Raw genomic sequence first — 24,621 nt, forward strand, 5'->3', positions numbered from 1 at the left:
CAGTGGACTATCCCATACTGGTTTGGATGGAAATGAAAATACCAAACTCCCACATAGAAATATATTCTATTTTAATGATTCCAAATATCCTTGAGAAGGACTGTGTATTCTTGAAAGAAATGAACTGTTCCTAATTCATGATCATGGGGCTGAAAGGAGAACACAAATTATTATATGAGCTGTAGCTTATTAAACTTGTACTTCCCTGCATCCATGTTGTGGTCCTCTTGCCCCTGGGACCTACTTAGTGCTCTAGTGAGGAACCAGTTCTGAAGTTCTTTCCTCCTCCTCCTCCTCCCCTTATTTTGAGACAGGGTTTCTCTGTGCAGCCCTGGATGTCCTGGAACTTGCTCTGTAGACCAGGCTGGCCTTAAACTCAGAGATTCACCTACCTCTGGCTCCCAAGTGCTGGGATTAAAGGTGTGCACCCCACACCTGGCTTGCCCTTGTCTTTCAATTGTTGATACCTCTGGAATTTAGTACTGGCCCGAGTCCTCTCCAGAGCCTGCTGGCTTGTGATGGAATTTTGTTGGTCTGAGGTGAAATGGAAAGAAATTACAGGGTAGAAAGTTTTTTGTTAAGTTAATGTATTTGAAATTGTGTCCTTTCTCCCTTTTTAAGATTAAAACATCCCTTTATAAAACTACTGTGACATATATTGTGATTGGTTGTTAGTTTTCTTTAAATAAAATTTATGAATTTACTGTCATTGTAAATTCAAATTGAGAAGTTATTATTGTAAACGAATGCTGCTGGTGTTTGAGGAATCAGAGGTTAATTTCATTGTTTGCTTCTAATGTCTGTTTTGTCATCTACTCCGTCATCTGTTAGTGCGACCTGAATTGATTAGCATTCTGAGTTTTTCTTTATTTAGGCAGCTAATTCTGGATGGTCAATGGGATGAAGTTCTTCAGTTCATTCAGCCTCTAGAATGTATGGAAAAATTTGACAAAAAAAGGTAGGATTTTATTTTAAAGTTTTAGTATTGTCATTGGTAACAGCCTGACATCAAAACAGAGCAATAAACACATTTAAGATGTAGCCTTCCTATGAAGCAGCACACACTGGGTCCACAGGATGAGTTACAAGTCTTTGCAAGTGAGAAATGCAGATTTACTCAGTCAGTAGTGTGTATGCAAAGAGATAGCAGCACAGACTTCAAAGACGTCTTTCAAAAGTTGACTCTTGGCCCTCTTTGTTCAGTGAGCAGTCAGCAGTATCACTGGTTTTTAGCAGTTTGATTATGATACACTTAAGTATTTTTTAATTTGTTTGTTTGTTGGTTGTATATTTTCTGCTTAGGGTTTGCTGAGTTTGGGGGACTATATGTATATTCTTCTAATTTGAAGTGTTTTTAGCCATTACTTCATTGAAAATGTATCTCTTACTTTGTCTTTTCCTTCTGGGATATAAAATGAAATTGAATTTTGTCCACAAGACTGAGGATTTTGTTTAGTTTTTATTTGTGGTTTTAGAGATCGAATACAGGGCCTCATGCATGCTTATTTAACAAATGCTCTCTAGTAAACCATAGCTGCGCCTCCCTCCCACCCCCCACTCCCACTTCTTTTCTCTTGAGGCAGGGTCTCTCTCATTAGTCTCAGATTGGCTTCAAACTTGATACTATAAGGTGGCCTTGAACTTAGATCCTCCTGGCTCCACCTCCTGGGTACTGGGATTTATGCAGGTGTGTACCACCAAACTCAGTTAATGAGGTATGGGGTTTCAACCTGGGACTTTGTGCATGTTAGGCAAACACTTTACCAACTGAGCCACATTCCCAGCCTACTACCCCCAACTTGAAAAAAATCTGTTCAGAGACAATGTCTTGCTATATAGCTCAGAATGGGCTGGACTTGTAATCTTCCAGCTTCCACACTCCAGCTGCTGAGGTTGCAGATGTTTGCCACCACACCTGCATCTTTTAAAATCTTTTAAAACAAATGTCTCTCTTTGTTCTTATGAATTATTTTTTATTTAATGTTTACTAACTTTTCTACTAGCTATGTAATGATAAGCATGAGATTTTAAATTTCATGTAGCATACTTTTCAGTTTCAATTTTTTTTTTTTTTTTTTTTTTTTTTGAGATAGGGTTTCCATGTGTAGCTTTGCGCCTTTCCTGGGACTCACTTGGTAGCCCAGGCTGGCCTCGAACTCACAGAGATCCTTCTGCCTCTGCTTCCCGAGTACTGGGATTAAAGGCGTGTGCCACCACCGCCCGGCCCTTTTCCCTAATTTTAACTCACTTAAAAATGTATTCATTTTATATAAACTATTCTGCCCCCTATTATATATCCCCCACCCCTGCTGCCCCAAATGCTAGGGACAGAAGTCAGTGCCCTGCACATGCTAGGCAAGTGCTGTATAACCAAGCCATATTCCCACTTTGTAAATTCGCTTTTGAGACTTTGAATTCTGTCATCTTCCTTTGAAAGTGTTGACTTTGACACTTTCAAATTATGTGTCTATGTGGGTGTGTCTCTGTGTGCATAAGTGCTTGTGAGTGCAGTGCCTGACAACCAGTACCAGAGGTGTTGGCTCCCCTGGAGCAGGAGGTACACATAACTGTGAGCTGCTCTGTGTGGGTACTGGGATCTGAACTTGGGTCTTTGGCAAGAGCAGCAAACATTCTTAACCATGGAGCTGTCTGTACAGCCTTAAAAGTGTTCATTTTTATTCAAGCAATGCAAATTTTGTCTCTTCTCTGGTAGAGTCTAGTGGAATTTCTTGTTGATTCTTTTACCTTTTCTCTGTTGTTTTCCCATTGCCCCTTGGCATTTTCCTTTTATCTTAACCATTTTGGGAACAGCCATAGATTTAGGCACTTGAATTTATACAGTAGATTTAAGTGCATTTCATAATGTGGCTTCCGTTTGTTTGTTTCTTTCTTTCTTTCTTCACTCATTTTTTTTTTTTGTCTGATCTAGCAGTATCAAACTAGAGTGCTGGAAACTTTTTTTCTAAAGATTTATTTTATTTTCAATTATGCCCATGCATGTGTGTCTGTGTGGAGGTATGTACATGTGAGTGCAGGTAACCCAAGGAGGGCAGAAGGAGATGTTGGATCCCCTGGGGCTGGAGTTTGAGGCAGTTGTGAGCCATCCACCATGGATGCTGGGATCAAACTTGGGTCCTCTGCAAGAGCAGTGCATGCTATTAACCACTGCACTATTTTTTCAGCCATAGGGTGCTGGAAACGCTTTTTTTTTTTTTTTTTAAAGATTTATTTATTCTGTACACAGAAGAAGGCGCCAGATCTCATTACAGATGGTTGTGAGCCACCATGTGGATGCTGGGAATTGAACTCAGGACCTCTGGAAGAGCAGCAGTTGGTGCTCTTAACCTCTGAGCCATTTCTCCAGCCCAGGGTGCTGGAAACTCTTATACCTTTGACTCCTACTCACAAAGTGCTCTTTTTCAAGAATTCACTTCTATGTTGAGTTTTAGTTGTTTTCATTTTTTCCTTTCTACTCCTTTTTTTCTTTCTTTTTGGTTTGAGATAAGGTCTTGCTGTATAGCCCAGACAGCCTTTTGACTCAAAATTTTCCTGCCACATGTGGCTCCTGAGTGTTGACCTGAAGGCCTGTGCTGCCATGCTTGTACTTTTGGTTCTTTTTCTTTTCTTTTCTTTCTTTCTTTCTTTTTTTTTTTTTTAACCTTTCTAGAGCTTTATTGGGAGAGAGGGGGAGAGGGAAGAGAGAAAGAGAGACAGAGACAGAGACAGAGAGAGAGGAAGAGAGACAGAGAGACCACACAGAGGGTGGAAAGAGAGAAGGGGGAACGGTTGTTTTCTAATGTGTGTGTGAGCATGTGTGTGTGTGTGTGTGTGTGTGTGTGTGTGTGTGTGTGAGCGTGTGCGTGTGCGTGCGTGCGTGTGTGTGTGTGTGTGTGTGTGTGTGTGTGTGTATGTGTGTGTGTGTGTGTTTGCATACGCATGCATGCCTTTTCTCTAGGGCTTAACAGTGTCTACAGAAAGGTTAGTCAGACTAGAGCTACTTTACAGTTAGAGAAGTTGAATTTTATATTTTGATTTACTCATAGATTGTTGATAATGCTTTGCTCTTACAGGTTCATTTATCTGAACTGCTATTGCTTCCCAACTTCTGTCTTTACTTGAGGCACTCCTGATAACCCACCATCTTCCATCTCCATAGGTGCCAGGCATACATAAGGTGCACATACATACATTGCAAGCAAAACATTCGTGCAGATTAGTAAATAAATTTGTTTTGTTTGGGTTTTTTGAGACATGGTTTCTCTGCCTAGCACTGATGGAACTGTGATTCTCTGTGTAGCCCTGGCTGTCCTGGAACTCACTTTGTAAACCAGACTGGCCTTGAATTTAGAGATCTGTCTGCCTCTGCCTCCCAAGAGCTGAGATTAAAGGTGTGCACTAACATCACCCAGCAATACATATTTTTCTGTTTGTTTGTTTTTTGTTTTTAAAAAAGTTTTAGGGGTTGGGGATTTAGCTCAGTGGTAGAGCGCTTGCCTAGCAAGTGCAAGGCCCTGGGTTCAATCCCAAAAAGTTTTAAGTCTATGATTATTTTAAGATATTGTTAGAACTGTTCCTTTTTGCTCTTTTTAATACTTTTTTTTGTTGTTGCTGTTTTTTGAGACAGAAGCTGGTCTCAAACTCACTACATAGGGATTGATACCACTTCTTTGTGATTGGAATTATTTCAGCTATGACTTTACTGAGATAAGGAGCTTAGTGAAATATTTTAAGAATTTTCTATAAGCAGTTTTACTTTATTAAAATTTTTTTAGACTTTCAGAGTTTTGTTTTATGTTTATGAATGTTTTGCCTGCATGTATGTATATATACCATGTGTGTATCTGGTGCCTGTGGAGGTCAGAAGAGGGTGCCAGATCCCATGGAACTGGAATTATAGAAGTTGTGAGCTTTCATGTAGTTTTTGGGAACTGAACCTGGGTCCTTTGCAAGAGCAGCAAATGCTCTTAACTACTGAGCTGTCTCTCCAGATCCCAGTTTGCTCACAGTAACTTCTAAGTTCATTTGTCGGCTACTGGAAAATTGTGTTTTTTAGATTTCTTTTAAAATAATAATTGGTGCCTTTAAAAACATATAATTGTATGTGTATATATGTACATATGTGAGATCAGAGGACAACTTAAAACAATTGATTTTCTCTCTCTACCATGTTGGAGTTTGGGGCTTAAGCTCAGGTCTTCAGGTGTGGTAGCAAGTGCCTTTACCTGTGGATCCATCTTGCTGGCCCAATTTGATCATTTGTAGAACAAAATGGCTGCAGTGGTGCTCTGGCTCAGTGATAGAATGTGTGCCTGGTGCCGGGCTGTGGTGGCATACGCCTTTAAACCTAGCACTCAGGATCTCTGTAAGTTTGAGGATAGTCTACAAAGTTCCAGGACCACCAGGACTGTTACACAGAGAAACCCTGTCTTGAAAAAACCAACCAACCAACCAACCAACCAACCAACCAACCAACCAACCAAAAGAACGTGTTCCTGGCATGTGCAGAGTCCTGGGTTCCGTCTGTAGTCCTGCACAGAACAAACTCTCCTGTTGTGTTCCAGAAGCTTAGGTGCCTTCTCTAGTATTTGCCATTGCTGTCATCCTTTGCCCTTTTAAGATAGTGTCACCATCCTCCTTGTCTACCCTTCTGAGTCCGAGTTTACAGATGTATGCGACCATGCTGGTATCATTCATTTTAATCATTTTAATGTTCCCTCTCTCTTAGGTTTCGTTATATTATCCTGAAGCAGAAGTTTCTAGAAGCCTTGTGTGTTAACAATGCGATGTCTGCGGAAGATGAGCCCCAGCATGTAAGATTTTTATTCCTGAAGGTTTGCGCCCTAGTCTTGCTTTCAGTTACTTACTCACTAAATCAGAATATTATTATCATGAGTTTTCAAAGCTCTGTGAGCTGTGATGAAGCAAGGTCTGTAGTTTTGCGTTGTAGGACTTTCAGTCTGTAGTCCTTCTAAACTTGCTCTGTGATTTAAATCAAGATGCTATGTGAATGCTTCAAGAGTATATTCTCCTTTAAAGTAAGTCAGACCAGATTTGTGTATGTGTATATGCGAGGTGTACTCATGTATGTACACACAGAGGCCAGGGCCCTCATAGGGTGTCCTCAGTTACTCTCTGCCTTGTTCCCTTGAGCAAGGGCTGGGGAAGGGTTATAGGCCCATCTCTCTAGTCACTCTCTTTAAAGAAAGGGCCTCTGAGTTTGGTTCCTAACATCTACATGATGACTCATGACCATCTGTAACTCTAGTTCCAGGGGATTCAATACCTCTTCTGTCCTCCCAGGGCACTGAGCACACATATGGTGCATATACATATATATGTGTGTGTGTGTGTGTGTGTGTGTGTGTGTGTTGGGGGGGTGTGGTCTTCATATGTGGAGATCAGAAGACAATTTGAGTCAATTCTCTCACTGTGGATCTGGGATTAAACTCAAGCTTGTCACGCTTGGTAGCAAGCCCTTTTACCCATTGAGCCATCTTGCTGGCCTGGTTCTGAGGATCTGAACCCGTGTCCTTATGGTGTGTAGCAAATGCTCGTATATCTATAGCAAACTATGGGAACACAGATACTCAGATCATAGCTAAGCCCAAGGGTATTACAGTGGGGATTTTTTCATGACAGAGCAATTTTTGCCAGATAGTGATGTCCACAACTAGGAAAAACATATTGGGACAAGTCAAAAACCTCAGGTTGTTTTGAGTTTGTTACTAATAGTTGATTAAATCTGTATTCTAATTTCCCTCTATGTAAGATAGGCCAAAATAGTTAAATTCTATCAGGTGTGTCCAACCTTTTCACATTGGGACGTGATGTTATCATCTACAATGCTTTGAAGTGAAGGAAAAAAAAACCCTCAGTGTTTTAAGTTGATTTACATTTCATTGTTGTTGTTTTGTTTTTCGAGACAGGGTTTCTCTGTAACAGCTCTGGCTGTCCTGGAACTTGCTTTGTAGACCAGGCTGGCTTTGAATTCACAAGAAATCTGCCTGCCTCTGCCTCCGAGTGCTAACATTAAAGGCAAGCTGACATTTTTGAGTTAGGCCGCATTCGTAGCCAACCTGGGGCAGGTTGGACAAGCCCCCAAGGCGGCTGACAGTGGTTAGTGTACACATGGTTGTCAGTCATCTCAGCTCAGCTCCTTTTGTTCTGTCCCTGGTGTTGAGTAGTAATCGATTGTAAATGTCCCCCTTTGTCAATTTTACTTCCTGTCCTCATAGGAATTTATTCTAAGACAAATTGAGACTAAGAAAATGGCTCTTTTGCATTTGGGATAAAACAAATATGTTTTCAAACAGATAATTGACATCCTTTGGTTTTCACTTTTAGCTGGGCATGGTGGCTCTCAGTATTCATTATGAATATCCCAGTATTCACAAGACTGAGGAGACAGGAGGAGCTTGAGTTCAAGGCCAGCCTGAGCTATGTAGAGGCCCTGCATTTAACCACATTATCAAAATGAAAGTAAATTAAAGAACAAACAGTTGAAAATTAGAATATTAAGTCTAAATTGATTTAGAATGTTATTTTTGTAGATAAAATTTTAATTTGATAATCAAATTCTTCATTTTTTTAAGTTGTAGAAACATTGGCAATTAAAAATTATTACACATTCTACAAATTATATGTATGTTCTCTGGCACCAAAATTTATCTTTTATCCTCTCAGCTTTCACATTTCATTTTAAGGTGATAATTGCCTTTCACCTCTTTTTATAGTCATCCTTTATATCTTTTAGTTGGAATTTACCATGCAAGAAGCTGTCCAGTGTCTACATGCTCTAGAGGAATACTGCCCTTCTAAAGATGATTACAGCAAGCTCTGTCTGCTCCTCACTTTGCCTCGTCTGACCAATCATGCTGAATTTAAGGACTGGAATCCCAGTACTGCACGAGTTCACTGCTTTGAAGAGGTCTGTGTCATGGTTGCAGAGTTCATCCCTGCCGACAGGAAGCTAAGTGAGGCTGGTTTTAAAGCAAGTAACAATCGCTTATTCCAGCTCGTAATGAAGGGCTTACTTTATGAATGCTGTGTAGAGTTTTGCCAGAGTAAAGCAACTGGTGAAGAAATCACAGAAAGTGAAGTACTTCTTGGCATTGACCTCTTATGTGGCAATGGTTGTGATGACTTAGATCTGAGTTTATTGTCTTGGCTTCAGAATCTCCCTTCTTCAGTCTTTTCTTGTGCATTTGAACAGAAAATGCTTAATATTCATGTTGACAAACTCCTGAAACCTACGAAAGCTGCCTATGCTGATCTCTTGACTCCTCTTATCAGCAAACTTTCTCCCTACCCATCATCACCAATGAGAAGACCTCAATCAGCTGATGCCTATATGACTCGCTCCCTGAATCCTGCTTTAGATGGCCTCACATGTGGATTAACTAGTCATGATAAGAGAATCTCAGATCTTGGGAACAAAACTTCTCCAATGTCACACTCCTTTGCTAACTTCCATTATCCAGGAGTACAAAACCTTAGCAGAAGTCTCATGCTGGAGAATACAGAATGTCACAGTATCTATGAAGAATCTCCTGAACGGTAGGCATTTGCTCATAAGAATTAGGAAATTGTCAGTTCTAAGTAGTCTGTAGTGTGTGCATGCAAATGCTCTTGGTGTTCAGCATTTTATAGTTTTAAGAATTTTAAGTTTATTTTTAAAGTTAGATTATAAAGTAATGAGTTTCATGGTGGTGTGCATTCATATATGTGTGTGTGTGTGTGTGTGTGTGTGTGTGTGTGTGTGTGATTAGTATTTTGTTCTGATTTGTCTCCTTCTTCACTGTGCTTGCCCATCCCCTGCCCACTTCTGACTGGTTCCTCATCTTCTCTCTCTTTTCTCCTCTTCCTTAAGATACCTTCCTCCTGCCAGGCCGTGGTGGTGCACGCCTTTAATCCCAGCACTTGGGAGGCAGAGGCAGGCAGATCTCTGTGAGTTCGAGGCCAGCCTGGGCTACAAAGTGAGTTCCAGGACAGCCAGGATTGTTACAGAAAGAAACTCTTTCTCAAAAAATAAAAAGATACTTTCCTCCCCTGTCATGATCCCCTTTTCTAGTTTGATGACCTAAACATACACCACACACAGAAATACAATCCTAAATATAGGTCCTCGGTATGATAGAAAGTGTGGTATTTGTCTTTCTGGTCTGATTTATTTCACTTAATACAATCACTTCCAGGTGTATGCATTTTCCTGCAGATGTCATTATTTCATTTTTCTTTATAGCTGGTTAAAATCTCATTGTGAACTCTGACCTGCCAGGCAAGATGTGCCCAGTGGTGCACTAACGGCAAGACTGTTTGGGGGACAGCCAATTGCTTTCTGAATGGATTATAGTCCTAGTATATGGGAGGGAATACATGCCTGGTACTAAGCCTGTGGCTGGGCAGGCTATAGGCCCTAGAGGAGAATATTATACTACAGGTTTTTTTGCTAGTCAAAATGCCCTCTAATATTTATATTTATACTCATATAACAGTGCTGCTCTGAACCTGAGTCAGAAAAGCTTCTTTTAGGGCTGGACAGTTGACTCAGAGGTGAAGAGCACTGGCTGTTCTTCCAGAGGTCCTGAGTTCAATTCCCAGCACCCTCATGGTAATCGGTAATGAGATCTGGTGCCCTCTTCTGGATTGCAGGCATACATGCAGACAGAACACTATACATAATAAATAAATACATCTTTAAAAAGAGAAAAGTTTCTTTAAGCAGAGGATGACGTTAATGTAGGACTCACAAATGGTCAGAGTACTGAGAACAGATGGTTGTTGAGTGCTTAGTCCTAAATGGACCATCTATACCTCCTCCAAGGCCCAGGAAACATCACCAAAGGTGTGTATGGGGTGGACCGCTAAGTTCTGGATGCAGAGGAGCATCCTGAAACACTGTTTTCTGGAAGTGTCATGGCCATCCCCATCACCATCCCTTAGCAGTTGTGGCTACCTGCACAAAAGGAAAAGAGCCTGAGAGTAGGAGGGACTGGTTGAGGAGAAGCAAGCCAGCAGGAGAGGGAGAGGGTAAGAGGCAAGTGGAGCTGAAAATGATCCCAGGCATTCTATATGTATAACATTATCAGAAATACAAATCATCAAAAGCATATTACATGATATAAAGGAATAAATAAAATGGCCACTAAACATCCCACTGTGTGTATGTCGTACATTTTCTTTACCCACTCATTTGTTAGTAGTCATCCAGGTTTGCTGCATTTCCTCACTGTTGTAAACTATGCAGTTGTGTAGAAACATGGCTGTGCAAATATCTCTGTCAAGTGTTGATTTGGAGCCTTTGGGCACATACTCATGAGAGTAGTATGGCTAAGATGGCTGGGTTACCTGGTAGTTCTGTTTTCAGGTTTTTGAGAAACGTCAATCTTGATTCCCACAGTGGCTGCCCAAGTTCAGGTTCTCACCAACAACGAATTGTGGGTTCTTTTCCCACATCCGTGCCAGCTCTGTCATTATTTGTTTTCTTGATGCCAGCCATTCTAACTGGAGTGAGGTGGGAGCTCAGACCAGCTTTAATTTTCATTTCCCTGATGACTAAGAACATTGAACACTTTGTATACTACTTGTTATTTGTATTTCCTGTTTTGAGAATTATCTGTTCACTCATTAGCTCATTTATTGATTTGATGAGGTTTTCTCTTTACTGTTTAATTTTTGCAGCTCCTTCTATATTCTAGATACTATTTCCTTGTTTAATTTATAGTTGGCAGAACTTTTTCCCATCCGTATGCTCTGTAGACACCTTTTAATTTCTTTTTTCTAATAATCTCCTTTTTCTAGTTCTTAGGATTCTTTTCTGTGTGGTTAGAGAACTTTCAGAAAGCCTTCGCTTCTGTGTACATTGTGATGCTTGCCTATTTGTTTTCCTTGAGAGGTTTCAGATTGTAAGGGCTTTGATCCACTTTGAATTGATCTTTGTGCAGCATGAGATACATGGATATGGTTTCATTCATCTACATGAGGAAATCCAGTTTCCCCTGTGCCATTTGGTGAAAAGGCTGTCTATTCTCCAATATATGTGGGCTTATTTCTGGGTCCTCTGTTCTACTTGTTAGGCTGTGTCTGGTTTTGTGCTGATACCGTGCTTTTTGTTTGTTTGACTCTGTTTTTTTAAACCATAGTTCTCTGTGAGTGGGCACTTGTCATAGTTGTTAGTAATTTATAGAAGTCTGGCCAGGTGGTGGTGGCGCATGCCTTTAATTGCAGATCTCTGTGAGTTCGAGGCCAGCCTGGGCTACCAAGTGAGTTCCAGGAAAGGCGCAAAGCTACACAGAGAAACCCTGTCTCAAAAAACCAAAAAGAAAAAAAAAAAAAGTCTGGTAATGAACTCTCTTCCACATGCACGCTCACTTAGGTAGTCAGGACAAGCTCCTAACTAAAGGTGCCTTTACAACAGTGACTGTTCAGTGTTGCCTTCCTCATCCCTACAGCTGTGTTTTGAAATATCCTTATATACTCAGCCTAGAGAGGTCAGTACTGTATAATTCAATTCTTTTTTTTTTTTGGTTTTTCGAGACAGGGTTTCTCTGTGTAGTTTTGTGCCTTCCCTGGATCTCCCTTGGTAGCCCAGGCTGGCCTCGAACTCATAAAGATCCACCTGCCTCTGCCTCCTGAGTGCTGGGATTAAAGGCGTGTGCCACCACTGCCCAGCATATAATTCAGTTCTTTAAAGTGAAAGGTCATTTAACTTCCATAGTTGTTTCCATGGTGTTTTCTAGCAATAGGTAAATAAATGTGTGTGTGTGTGTGTGTGTGTGTGTGTGTGTGTGTGTGTGTGTGTGATATTCATCATCTTCAGATGACATCTCTCTCTCTCTCTCTCTCTCTCTCTCTCTCCTCTCTCTCCTCTCTCCCCTACCCTTCCCTCTTCTTTTCTTTTTTGAGACAAGGTATGTAGCTTTGGCTGCCCTGGAACTCACTGTGTAGAGCAGGCTGGCCTCAAAGTCAAAGAGACCGACCTGCCTCTGCCTCCAGAGTGCTGGGATTAGAGGTGTGCATCACCACACCTGGGCCACTATTAACATTTTTGATATTTATAAAAAGCAGGAATTGTTAGTGTTTTAAAAGAATATTAGGAACAACCAGAAATAAAATCTTCAAATGATGCCATTAAAAAGATTATTTATTAAAAAAGTGGAAAGACAGGCTAGGCATGATGGTGTGTACCTTGAATCCCAGCACTCAGGAGGCAGAGGCAGGCAGATCTCTGTGAGTTCTAGGCCAGCCAGAGCTACCAAGTGAGTTCCAGGAAAGGCACAAAGCTAGTTCCAGGACAGCCAGGCCTGTTTCAAAAAATAAATAAAAAAATAATAAAGAAAGAATCTTTTTAGAGACAGGGTTTCTCTGTAGCTTTGGAGCATGTCCTGGACTACCTCTGTAGACCAGGCTGGCCTCGAACTCACAGAGATTCTCCTGACTCTGCCTCCCGAGTGCTGGGATTACAGGTGTGCCGGCATAAAGAAAGAATCTTAAATAGCCAGGCGGTGGTAGCACTCACTTTTAATACCAGCACTCGGATCTCTGTGAGTTTGAGGCCAACCTGATCTACAGAGCTAGTCAGGACAGCTAGGGCTGTTATGCAGAGAAAACTCTGTCTTGAAAAACCAAAAAGAAAGAAAAAAAAAAAGAAAAGAAGAATTAAGTAATTTTTTAAAAGTGGAAAGATCTGTTTTGCTTTTATGTTCAATATAAATAAAGAAAATCTCTTAATAAAATGTTAAATCTTAGCCGGGCAGTGGTAGTGCACACCTTTAATCCCAGCACTTGGGAGGCAGGGGCAGGTGAATCTCTGTGAGTTCGAGGCCAGCCTGGTCTACAAATCGAGTTCCAGGACAGCCAGGGCTGTTAAATAGAGAAACCCTGTCTCTGGAAAAAAAATTTCTGAAGTCTTAGAACTCTGAGAGGCCAGGCGGTGGTGGAGCATGCCTTTAATTCCAGCACTCGGGAGGCAGAGGCAGGTGGATCTCTGTGAGTTCTAGGCCAGCCAGAGCTACCAAGTGAGTTCCAGGAAAGGCACAAAGCTACACAGAGAAAACCAAACAAAACAAAAAAACCAAAAAAAAAAAAAAAAAGAAAGAAAGAAAGAAAAGAAACATGTGAGAGGGAAAAACAAATATCTGAGTAACAAAATCACAATTCATGTTTTATGAAGAGAATATAGGTATGGAATCCTCTAGCCTATCTAGTTTGTAGATGAATCTGGGACATGAAGAATGAAAATGAATTCCTGAAAACACATACTACTGATATTAGGTTAGAGACCCTGCTTCTCATTTAAATGTTTGTTCTGTCTGGGCATGCCAGTACACACCTGCAGCTTTGAAATGTGAGAGCCGAGGACCATGACAGTACACACCTGCAGCTGTGCTATAATGAGACCTGAGGACCATGACAGTACACACCTGCAGCTGTGGAATGTGAGAGCCGAGGACCATGACAGTACACACCTGCAGCTGTGGTGTAATGAGAGCTGAGGACCATGACAGTACACACCTGCAGCTGTGGAATGTGAGAGCCGAGGACCATGACAGTACACACCTGCAGCTGTGGTGTAATGAGAGCTGAGGACCATGACAGTACACACCTGCAGCTGTGGAATGTGAGGGCTGAGGATCATGACAGTACACACCTGCAGCTGTGGTGTAATGAGAGCTGAGGACCATGACAGTACACACCTGCAGCTGTGGAATGTGAGAGCTGAGGATCATGACAGTACACACCTGCAGCTGTGGAATGTGAGGGCTGAGGATCATGACAGTACACACTTGCAGCTGTGGAATGTGAGAGCTGAGGATCATGACAGTACACACCTGCAGCTGTGGAATGTGAGAGCTGAGGATCATGACAGTACACACCTGCAGCTGTGCTATAATGAGAGCTGAGGACCATGACAGTACACACCTGCAGCTGTGGAATGTGAGAGCTGAGGATCATGACAGTACACACCTGCAGCTGTGGAATGTGAGAGCTGAGGATCATGACAGTACACACCTGCAGCTGTGGAATGTGAGAGCTGAGGATCATGACAGTACACACCTGCAGCTGTGGTATAATGAGAGCTGAGGACCATGACAGTACACACCTACAGCTTCAGTATGTAGGTAACTGAGGATCTCTTGAGCTCAGAGGTATGAGACCACACAGCAAGACCCTGTCTCAAAAACAAACACCTCCTCTCTAAGCATGTTCTGTATTTTGAAAACATTTTATGTAGTTAAGAAAAGAAAGACACCTATTTTTATATATAAACACTAAATTCTTAATACTCTCTTTTTAATGCAAGAAAAGTTCCTCTAAGGGCTGGAGAGATGGCCCAGAGGTTAAGAGCACTGACTGCTCTTCCAGAGGTCCTGAGTTCAATTCCCAGCAACCACGTGGTGGCTCACAACCATCTGTAATGAGATCTTGTGCCCTCTTCTGGCCTGCAGTCATACATGCTGTATACATAATAAATAAATAAATCTAAAAAAAAAAAAAAGTTCCTCTAAAATGCATTTTTCACCCGTCTCTGCTTTTTCTATTCTCTTGGAAGAAGTGATACACCGGTTGAGGCCCAGCAGCCTGTCAACAGTGAGCCCACGTGCCAGGGTTCTGGTTTTGAAAAAGAGCCTGCCAATGGAGCACAGAATCCAGTATTGGCTAAACAAGAGAAAAACGAGGTAATATTTGCCGAATGTAATGTGCCTCACAGTTAATTAATCTATAAGAGCTAATAGGATTTCTTCTATAAAGTGTAAAAGACTTTTGTATTTGGGAGTAGTACAAAGATTTTAGATATTCTGATTATTGGCCCATTTTCTGGTTTCTTCCCAAAGAATTTATAGTATGTTTAGTTGTTATCATGTATTTCTCCTTTTTTTTTTTTTTTTTTTTTTTTTGAGACAGGGTTTCTCTGTGTAGCTTTGTGCCTTTCCTGGAACTTCTCTGTAGACCAGGCTGGCCTCGAACTCACAGAGATCTGCTTGCCTTTGCCTCCCAAGTGCTAGGATTAAAGGCATGCACCACCACCGCCTGGCCATGAATTTCATAGGTAGAGGAATTTATTAAAAATCTAAAATGCCACATATTTCATGACTCAAATAATTGAATTTACATTACATGTGGCTACTTTTCATTTTAAAGGCATATATTCTCTATTTTATTTATTGTATTTAATGAATAATAAATTTAAAATGGTATAATATAGAGTAATACTTTTATTTAAATCTAAGGTTCAATTTTTATGTGTTTCTGATAGGAAATTGTATTATGACATAGAATACAGATTTATGTACTGTTCTACTTAGAAGAAGTGTTAAGTGTGGTTTTTCTTTTTCTTTAAAACTTTTGTAAATTATTGTGTGCATGTGTGTAAGTCAGAGGAGAATTTTGTGGGAGTTAGTTCTCTCCAGAATCACATTCAAGTTGTCAGGCTTGGATGGTGGGCATCTTTAACTATTTGCCCATCTCTTCAGCCCCTACACAATTGTTTAGGAGGGTGAATGGGAAATATTGAGATTGCTGAATTTAAAACCAGTTTTTATTCATGAAAGAACATTTGGAACCTAATTTTTAGGCAAATACATGTAGAAACCTATTGCATGCTTTGTATTAAATATGTTTGATAAGGTTAATAATATTTTTACTAAATAATCAGTCTTTCAAGACATTTAATTTAAGTAATACCAAATTTATTATTATCTACATGCATATTATCTTGACTGTGTGCCTATTATATCCATCAGTTTACATGTTTACTTTGGACTCGTCAGGAACACACAGTAATCAGTCATTTCATTCGGTTGTTATAGAGTTAAGGAGCCGATAATCTGTGACTGTTAAGACACAGATGCTATGTTATTTTTCAAAGAGAAATGTAATTTTTTTGTTTGCTTTTGGTTTTGGTTTTGGTTTTTGAGACAGGGTTTCTCTGTGTAGCTTTGCACCTTTCCTGGAACTCACTCAGTAGCCCAGGCTGGCCTCAAACCCACAGAGATCCACCTGCCTCTGCCTCCCGAGTGCTGGGATTACAGGTGTGCACCACCACCACCACCACCATCTGGCCAGAGCAATGTAATTTTTAAATTGTTGTAGTTGTAATTATTTTTCGGCATTTATAGGTGATATTGTGAAAACAATTCAGAAATGATCTGTTCATATGTATTATTTTTCTAATATTTTTAAGCTTCGAGATTCCACTGAACAGTTTCAAGAATATTATAGGCAAAGATTACGGTATCAGCAGCATTTAGAGCAGAAGGAGCAGCAGCGGCAGATATACCAGCAGATGTTACTTGAAGGAGGCGTGAACCAAGAGGACGGTCCTGAGCAGCAGCAGAATCTTACGGAACAATTCCTTAATAGGTCTGTTGATCTCACTGCAAATAAGAGATTCATTTGGAGCCATTTAAAACCTGCAGTAACTGCTGGGACTGCAGAGATGGCTCATAATTCAGAAGACCCAGCTTCAGTTCCCAGCACCCACATGGTGACTCAGAAGGCTCCCCACCAACTTTAACTCTTCTTCTGGCCTATGTGGGCACCAAATACACACATGGTGTACATGCGTACATGCAGACAAACCCATAAAATAAATCTTTAAAAAACATGCAGTAACTGCTACTTTATATGTAGTTTGAAATTTTCAAGATTTAAAAAAAAATGTTTTATGTAATATAGAATTACATAATGTCTTTCAGTTACAAAATCTAGTTTTGTCTTCTCCAAGTAACTACAGCTGCAGTGTGGTGGTTCAGTCCATGGGGCTAGGAGCTTGTAGACTAGGTGAATCCCATTTTACCCAAGGTAGATGAGGATATAGAAGTTACTTTGTTTCTTTTGTTTTTAAACTTTAATGTTTTATGTGGACTAGTATTTTGTCTCTGTATATGTCTGTGCACCATGTGCATGCCTGGTGCTCACAGAGGCCAGAGGAAGTCATCGGATCCCTGGAACTGGAGCTACAGATAGTTGTGAGCTACCATGTGGGTGCTGGGAATTGAACCCAGACCTTCTGGAAAGCAGTCAGTGCTCTTAACTTCTGAGCCATCTCTCCAGCCCATACTTAGTAGTTTCTGTCTGCTCATCCACTTTTCCCAGGTGCCCAGAGTAAATGAGTTAATCTCTTTATGTGCTTAGAGCAGTACCTGGCATGCTGTGAGCACTATACTGTGGTTGTAATTGTTAGTTATTAGTTTTAAACCTTCCGATTCAGCCAGGCATTGTGACATGTATTTATAGTTCTAGCTGTTTGAGAGGCCAAGGTGGGATGCTCATTTGAGTTAAGGTTGGAACAGCCTGGCCAACAAAATGAGACTATCTTTAAAAAAAAAAAAAAAAAAAAAAGGCAATCTGCAGATTCTTTTGGATTCAGTATATTAAAATGATTCCTTCTTAAAATTTCTTCTTAAACTATTAACTATATTGTCTTTAGTGATTGAATATATATGCATATATGAGTTTTTAAAAATCAAGAAACCAAAATATATGTATTTAGATGAGCAGAGGTTGTTGAAGGATTGCATATATATACCCAATACATCTGCATATGTACTTAGACCAGTCTGGCATGTAGGAAATGTGCTTTAGTTATCATAATTATGGTTAGGCAGCTACAGTGATGACTCTCAGTTCTTCATGTTCATCAGTGTTAGAAGTATGTGCTTGACACTCTGAGTGGTGTATATACATCATTTGACCCTGAAACTGATCCTGTCATCAAATCTTCACACAGGAAATGTTTATGATGATGCTCTAACAATCTAAATAGGCCTCTGAATATTCACATTGGGGAGTACTTTGTTTGCTTTTTAAACATTTATTTTTATTTTATGTGTATGAATGCTTTGCCACATGCACATGTATATGTACTACATGCATGCCTGGTGAAGAGGCAGGTCAGAAGAGGGCATAGCATCCCTTAGAGCTGGAGTTTGGATAGTTGAGTTGTTATATGGGTGCTGGGAATTGAACCTTGGTCCTCTGGAAGAACAGTCAGTGCTCTTAACTACTGAGCCAACTCTCTAGCCCTGGGGAGTATTTTCTTACCATCTTGGATCAAGCTATTGCTTGTCAGAATTTTCCTAATCTGATGAATTGACACTTGCTGCTTAGAATATCTTCTTCATAGTTGCTATTTGACTTTCCAGAGAAGATACCTTTCAATGAATAAGAAAAAGATAAAGTACCAAAAAGGGTTTGTGATCGCCAATAGTGATTGAGATGTGCTGTCTTAGAAAGAGACTATTCAAGAGTGTTCATCCTTTAAACACAATAAAAAATAGAAATGAAGTAGTTTAGTTTCAGTTTAGAGTATATTTATGTTTTGTTGTTAGTGTTTGCTTTTTGTGGTTTTAGTTTTTTTGAGACAGGGTCTAGCCTGTAACCATGGCTGGCCTAGACCTTGCCATGTAGACCAGGCTAGCATTAAATGCACAGCAGTCTGTTGTCTGTCTTCCAATGACTGGAATCATGGGCTTGAGCCACCAGGTCTGGGTAGAGTGTATTTGTTGTTCAACAATTGTTTTAGATTTTTTTTGGTAATTGGAGCTTAAAATTACTTTTAAGTCTGAGTATGCGAATTCCATAGGACATAGGACCAGTGAGATGGCCCAGAAGGGCCAAAGCCCCTGCTGTCATATCTGATGACCTCACTTCAGTCCCCAAGACCCACATGGTGGAAAGAGAGAACTAGCTCCTGCAAGTTGTCTTCTGACCTCTACAAGCAAGCTGTGGCACATGCACTCCCCCACATTAATTGATTAATTTTTAAGTCCATAGATAGGATAGTCAAGTCTATAATTGTGTGTGCTTACCCTATGGTTTTGCAAATGACTTTTACGTCAGTTTTCTGTCATTCTCTCAATAGTGCTGCCCCTAGTTTTTACTCTTGTTTGGTCAGTACTATAGTTGGCATCACTGAGTTGACACTTGTTACAGGCATATTCTGTCCTGCCTTCTCTACTCCACTTTAGAGACTGGACTATAAAATGAGACCCTGACTCACAAAGAAAGAAAGGAAGGAAGCCCCCAAGTGACAGACTAATGTGAGCATTTTGAAGTCTCTTTACACTTAATGGCCATATTTACTTAGGTCCTTTTTGAGGGGAGCATATCACAGGATTAATGTTTCACAAAAACATAGTCTGGAAATTCTGCCTAATTAAATTTATACTTTATAAATATTTAATAAATGTTGAATTTTTCTTGATTTTTGTTATTATTATATTTTTGTTTTGTTTTTTGAGTTGATGGTGTCTCTCTGTAATTCAGGCTAGCCTAGCGTTACAAGTACTGGGATGATTATAGACATTTGTATGTATATGCCTGCCTTTTATAAAAGACTCCTTCAAAAACCAAACACACATACATGGTCAGTAAAGGGAAATGAGAAAGCACAATGAACTACCGCACTTAAATAATCATACCAACTGGGTTAGTCTTCTCTCATAGTGACTCTTGGCTGAAAGGGTGAACTTGGGTCAGTTCTAGACCTAAGCTTTTTTGAGGTTGTCACTATGTAGGTCAGGCTGACCTTATCTTCCTACATTAACATCCCTTGTGATGGGATTACAGATACATGTCACCAAGGCTTCCTAGATCTGAGAGAGCCTGGTATCTTCCTCTTTGTACCTTTCTTTCATAATAAGCCTGAGCCCCAAATGAGTCAGGCTATGCGGATGGGAAGATTGTTGGAGAGAATAGTACTGAGGCCTCATTGGCGCCCATTTTATGTCTCCAGTGCCACAGTCAGAGTCTGGCCAACGTTAGTTACAGGATGACTGAATAATGAATGCAGATCTGAATGATAGAGGCACCACTTGATGTTTGTGATCTGCTCTAATCATTCATGTCGTGGTTGACAGGATATTACTAGAGATAAATGAAATGAAAATAGCTTATTTTGTTAGAGGAAAATTTGGTACTTTAATATTATTATTGACAATATTTGGAAGAGAAGCTGTTTTCTATTTTTAAATCCAAAGTGTCACATATGCTGAGCACACATTTTACCACCAGGCTTGTCTCCTTTACAATGTGATGCTGTGGGAAAATGTGGATCATCTTTTTTTGTTGTTTTGTTTTTCAAGACCTGGTTTCTCTGTGTAGCTGGCTGTCCTGAAACTCACTCTGTAGACCAGGCTGGCCTCAAACTCAGAGATCCTCCTGCCTCTGCCTTCTGAGTGTTGGGATTAAAGGCATTGGATTATCTTTTTTACTATCTTGGTTATGTCTTAAATTGATGGAGATCATATTTAAGATAAAATTTCCCCTAGATTATGTATGTGCATGTGTTTTGTCTTTTCAAGCTTTTAGCCTATATATATTAGGAATATTTTATACTGCATTTTTATTTTAAACTATTTGTGTTGTTATTCTTATAGGTCTATACAAAAGCTTGGTGAACTAAATATTGGAATGGATAGTCTTGGTAATGAGGTGCCAGTGCTCAACCAACAATGCCCTGGGAACAAAAGCAATGGATCAAATAGTTCTTCTGGGACTAGTTTTAGTACACCACCCCAAGATGCCAGTCAGAGGCTAATACCCGATACTTCAAATATTCACACAAGCACTCCTCGTAATCCTGGATCAACAAATCACATCCCGTTTCTTGAAGAATCACCTTGTGGAAGCCAGAAGTAAGTGCTTGACTGTAAAACCTGAAATATTAACTCCTACTGTAGTGTTAGGAACATAAGCTTGAGCTTCTCTGGAGCCTCCCCCGAAAGCTGAGCGCATCCTAGCTTCTGCTTTCTCTCTGATCTGCCTTCTTTGTCTTTGAGTCTCTCTATAGTCTCCTTTCCCCTCTGTTTTCCTTTTGCTTCCTTGACAGCACCAAGACCATTCTGTTTTTTATAAACCATGTTACTGAGAGAGTCTGTTGTTTTAGGCTTTATCTTGATTTTTTCCCCCTTGTCTCTGACATTTTTCAACAGATAATCTCACAGACTTGGGGTATAAGAGGATGTTTTTACAACATGTTAGAGTGATTATCGAAAGGCAATTTTGGCAACTGTGAAAAAAATTATAGCAACTAAAGACTTTGCATATTTATATTTTCACCAGTTAGAGCATTTTTACCTTCCTATCACTAGTAAACAAGTGTTAATTTATGCAATGAGAATAGTCAAGGGACATTTTTGCATTACCATAAAACACTTCTCAGGTAGGTTAATTTAGAAATGTATAACTTCCTTTTGACACTTGAGTATTTGTAGGAATTAGCCTTGTAATTAATGTTATATTCTCCTTTTGTAACTGGGCTACTGGATCCCAGGCTGTCCATGGGTAGAGACAGGAATTAAATCTTAAAGTTATGCTTTATTCAGAGGACCTGAGATCTGAGAAGACAGCAAGTTAACACCCTGACCTCCACATTCATGAAGCATGCACACACCCATGCATACATGCATAAAACATGGCACACACTCGTGCACACACCATCAATAAATGTAGTAAACAAAACCATTTCGTTAGGGTAGAAAGCACCCAATAATTTGTTGACTCTTTTCTCTCTGAGACATGGCTCCAGGATCATTCTTGCTTATATTTGCTGGCTTTAAGCCATTATTTAAAAGAACAGGTCTAGAGAATCCTGGGACTTTCCTCCTTATCTTCCTGTGTTGGATGCCCTGTTTGAAGGATCTCATATAGTTCTTTGAAAAGGGATATATGTTAGAAGTAAAATTCCTCTGGCCATGAGTATCTCTCATGTTGACAGTATTTCAAAGTGTTGGTGTAGAATTTGAGATGGTAACCATTTCTGAGTCCGACATGACCTTCCAGTTTCAATGTTCCTATGAAGGAGTCCGATGTCCTTTGACTCTCGATCCTTTGTGTAAGGCCTGTTGCTTTCTCCACTCTGGATTTTTAGGTCCTTTTCATCCCAGATGTTCTCTAATTTCATTCTGTTGAATCCCCTGGGCCTTCCTAGGAACTTAAGATTTAGGAAGTTAGAAAAGGTGCTTAGTAATTTCCTCATCTTCATTTCCTATTGATGTTTTCCTTGCTGTGATGTTTAACCAGAGTTCTCATTCTCCAAACATTAACAGAAGTACTGCATTTTTCCTGAGATGAAGCCCTCTCATCTGTAAAGAGTGCAATTATGATTTTAGTCTTGGGTCTTTGTTCTTTGAAGCATTTCTCTTTGCTCATCTGCTTCAGTCTCTTGCTTTCATGAAGAGGGCTTCTCAATGGAAGCCTCTGTCTGTAATTCCTGAGGGTTTCCTGCAGCTTCTTAGAAAAGAACTGCATGATTCATCTGTCTTTGGTCTTACAAAAAAAGGGTTAATCGGAAATACTGTTCTAGGAAGGGATAACTGTCAGTTTTGGTTATTTTTCATTTTCTTATTTTTTCTCCAAGGCCAGATAATTTTCCTAAAGAGCAATCTCTAGGCTTGTGCTGGGGGTGGAATTAAGCATTGCAGAAGGGCTGTGGGGCCAGCAGAGGAGAGGTTCTTCACCCTTCACTTTATGGTGTAGAGACTTGACTTCTTTCCAGAATGGCATCTCACCTTCTCCTACAACTCTCCGTGGTATCACCAAACCCAGAGCCCTGATGTCCCCATATGGTAGCTTTGAATAGAGTCACTGGAGATCATTTGTTAAGAAAGAAAGAAAGGGAAGGAAGGAAGGAAGGAAGGAAGGAAGGAAGGAAGGAAGGAAGGAAGGAAGGAAGGAAAGAAATTTGAAAGGTTAAGTTAACCTAGTTTCTGTGTTGAATTTCAGAGTGAATTTTATTGAACTTCTGTTCCCACAGCTCATCAGAACAATCTGTCAGTAAGCCATCTCTTGGAGATTCTTCAGGGAATCTATCAAGATCAAAAGGGGAAGAGGTAATGTTTGGAGAAGTTTCTTTCTGTGTGTGTACATATTGCAAAGATTTTTTTTTTCCTGAAACAGGGTCTCTCTGTGTAGCTGTGGCTGACCTGGAAATTGCTGTGTAGCCCAGGCTGGCCTCAAACCCACAGAAATCCGCCTGTTTCTGCCTCCCAAGTGCTGGGATTAAAGGTGTGTGCCATCATGCCTTGCCAAAAAAAAAAAAAAAAAAGATTCTTAATTCAAAGAAAACTATAAAAATAGTCATCATTTACCTCAAAGTAGTGGGATAGATCTTATTGAACTACACGGAGAGTTTGCCTTAGAAAACACATTTGGAGCTGGGCAGTGGTGGCTCACGCCTTTAATCCCAGCACTTGGGAGGCGGAGGCAGGAAGATCTCTGTGAGTTTGAAACTAGCCTGGTCTATAAGTTTCACCACAGCCAGGGCTACACAGAGAAACCCTGTCTCAAAAAGCAAAAAAAAAAAAAAAAAAAAAAAAAAAAGAAGGAGAAGAAAAAAAACACATTTGGAGGTCCACAGGGCTGGCTGTCTCAGTGGGACAGTGCTTATCACCAAGCCTGGAAGCTGAGTTCAGTCCCCAGGACCCACATGGTGCAAACAGAACTGGCCCCCAGAAGTTGTCTTTGACCTCCATGTGCTTATGTGCACTCACACACACACATAGTTAATTTAAAAAGGAAAACACATTTGTAAGTATTCATATTAATGGCCTAGTGGTGACCTTGAATTTTCTCACGGAGACTGCTGCTTTCTGAACTTTAGGATGGCTTTGTTCAGGTGGTGTTTCTGCTGGGCCTTTCATCTCAATATGTTTTCTGTTTTAGAGTCAGGTATCCTTTTCTTACTATTCTACCTTTTTTCCCCAGCTCAGAATTTAACCTCATAAATAAAGGTATTTTTCCCCCAGATGCCTGTAAGGGTCAAATAGGAAACAAATGAATAGTGTCTACCATTTTCATGATAAGTACTCAGGAATATTTGTTCCTTTTACAAAGAAATGCACAATACCAGTGTTTCCAGTTTCTTTGATCTCAAGAAAAGCTAGCATCTATATTTTTATATCAAGTCTCCTATTATGCATAGTGCTGCATTAAAAAAATTTTTTTAAAGATTTATTTATTATTATGTACACAGTATTCTGCCTGCATGTGTCCCTACAGGACAGAAGAGAACACCAGATCTCATTACAAGTGGTTGTGAGCCACCATGTGGTTGCTGGGAATTGAACTCAGGACCTCTGGGAGAGCAGTCGTGCTCTTAACCTCTGAGCCATCTCTCCAGCCCCAACATTTTTAAAAAATTTAAAACACATTGTGGCACAAATAAAATCAACTTATGTTACTTCTGCTGCAAAGAAACTCCTAATATTAATGTTTAGAAGGGTGTTAGTCAACCATCCCTCCCCTTTTTCTCTTATCTCCCCCATACTACTCATTTACATGTCCATTTCCAGCGCATGGCCTGAACTCCATAGGAATAACAGAATTCAGTTGATAAGAAAAATCTATGTGCATTAGTTTTGCCTTGCTCTCCTAAGGAGGCGCATGGTTTGAACCCTGAAAGCTTGGGTAGTAAGAGCGGAAGTCCCTTCACTGTTCATTGTGTTCTTGAGTCCACAGGCCGAAGTGATTTGCGTTTTTGTGTACTTGACATTGATACTTCCCAAAGACAAGAGTACGTTAAAGCTGTCAACCATTGTAGGTGTAACAGTCTTAAAAGGTCTTGTTAGTAAAATCAAACCTAAGGCCAGGTATTGGGGCGAATGCTGGAAGATCAGA

The 24,621-nt window shown here is 40.2% G+C and overlaps 1 protein-coding gene across 12 annotated transcripts in view; it reads left to right on the forward strand.

Annotated features, from left to right (window-relative positions):
• Window positions 1-24,621, forward strand: part of Wdr47 (WD repeat domain 47) — a 59,065-nt gene that overhangs the window by 13,186 nt on the left and 21,258 nt on the right. For 4 of the 12 annotated variants that reach the window (XM_036190181.1, XM_036190185.1, XM_036190183.1 and 1 more), the window contains exons 3-9: window positions 875-958; window positions 5,726-5,831; window positions 7,754-8,556; window positions 14,552-14,678; window positions 16,184-16,362; window positions 20,382-20,639; window positions 22,760-22,835. In XM_036190181.1, the coding sequence (XP_036046074.1) occupies window positions 875-958; window positions 5,726-5,831; window positions 7,754-8,556; window positions 14,552-14,678; window positions 16,184-16,362; window positions 20,382-20,639; window positions 22,760-22,835 (1,633 nt within the window). The remainder of the gene's footprint in view (window positions 1-874; window positions 959-5,725; window positions 5,832-7,753; window positions 8,557-14,551; window positions 14,679-16,183; window positions 16,363-20,381; window positions 20,640-22,759; window positions 22,836-24,621) is intronic. The other 8 variants (XM_036190186.1, XM_036190192.1, XM_036190187.1 and 5 more) reach the window with 5 other exon arrangements.

This window comes from Onychomys torridus, chromosome 6 (genome assembly GCF_903995425.1).
Source record: "Onychomys torridus chromosome 6, mOncTor1.1, whole genome shotgun sequence".
NCBI lineage: Eukaryota > Metazoa > Chordata > Mammalia > Rodentia > Cricetidae > Onychomys > Onychomys torridus.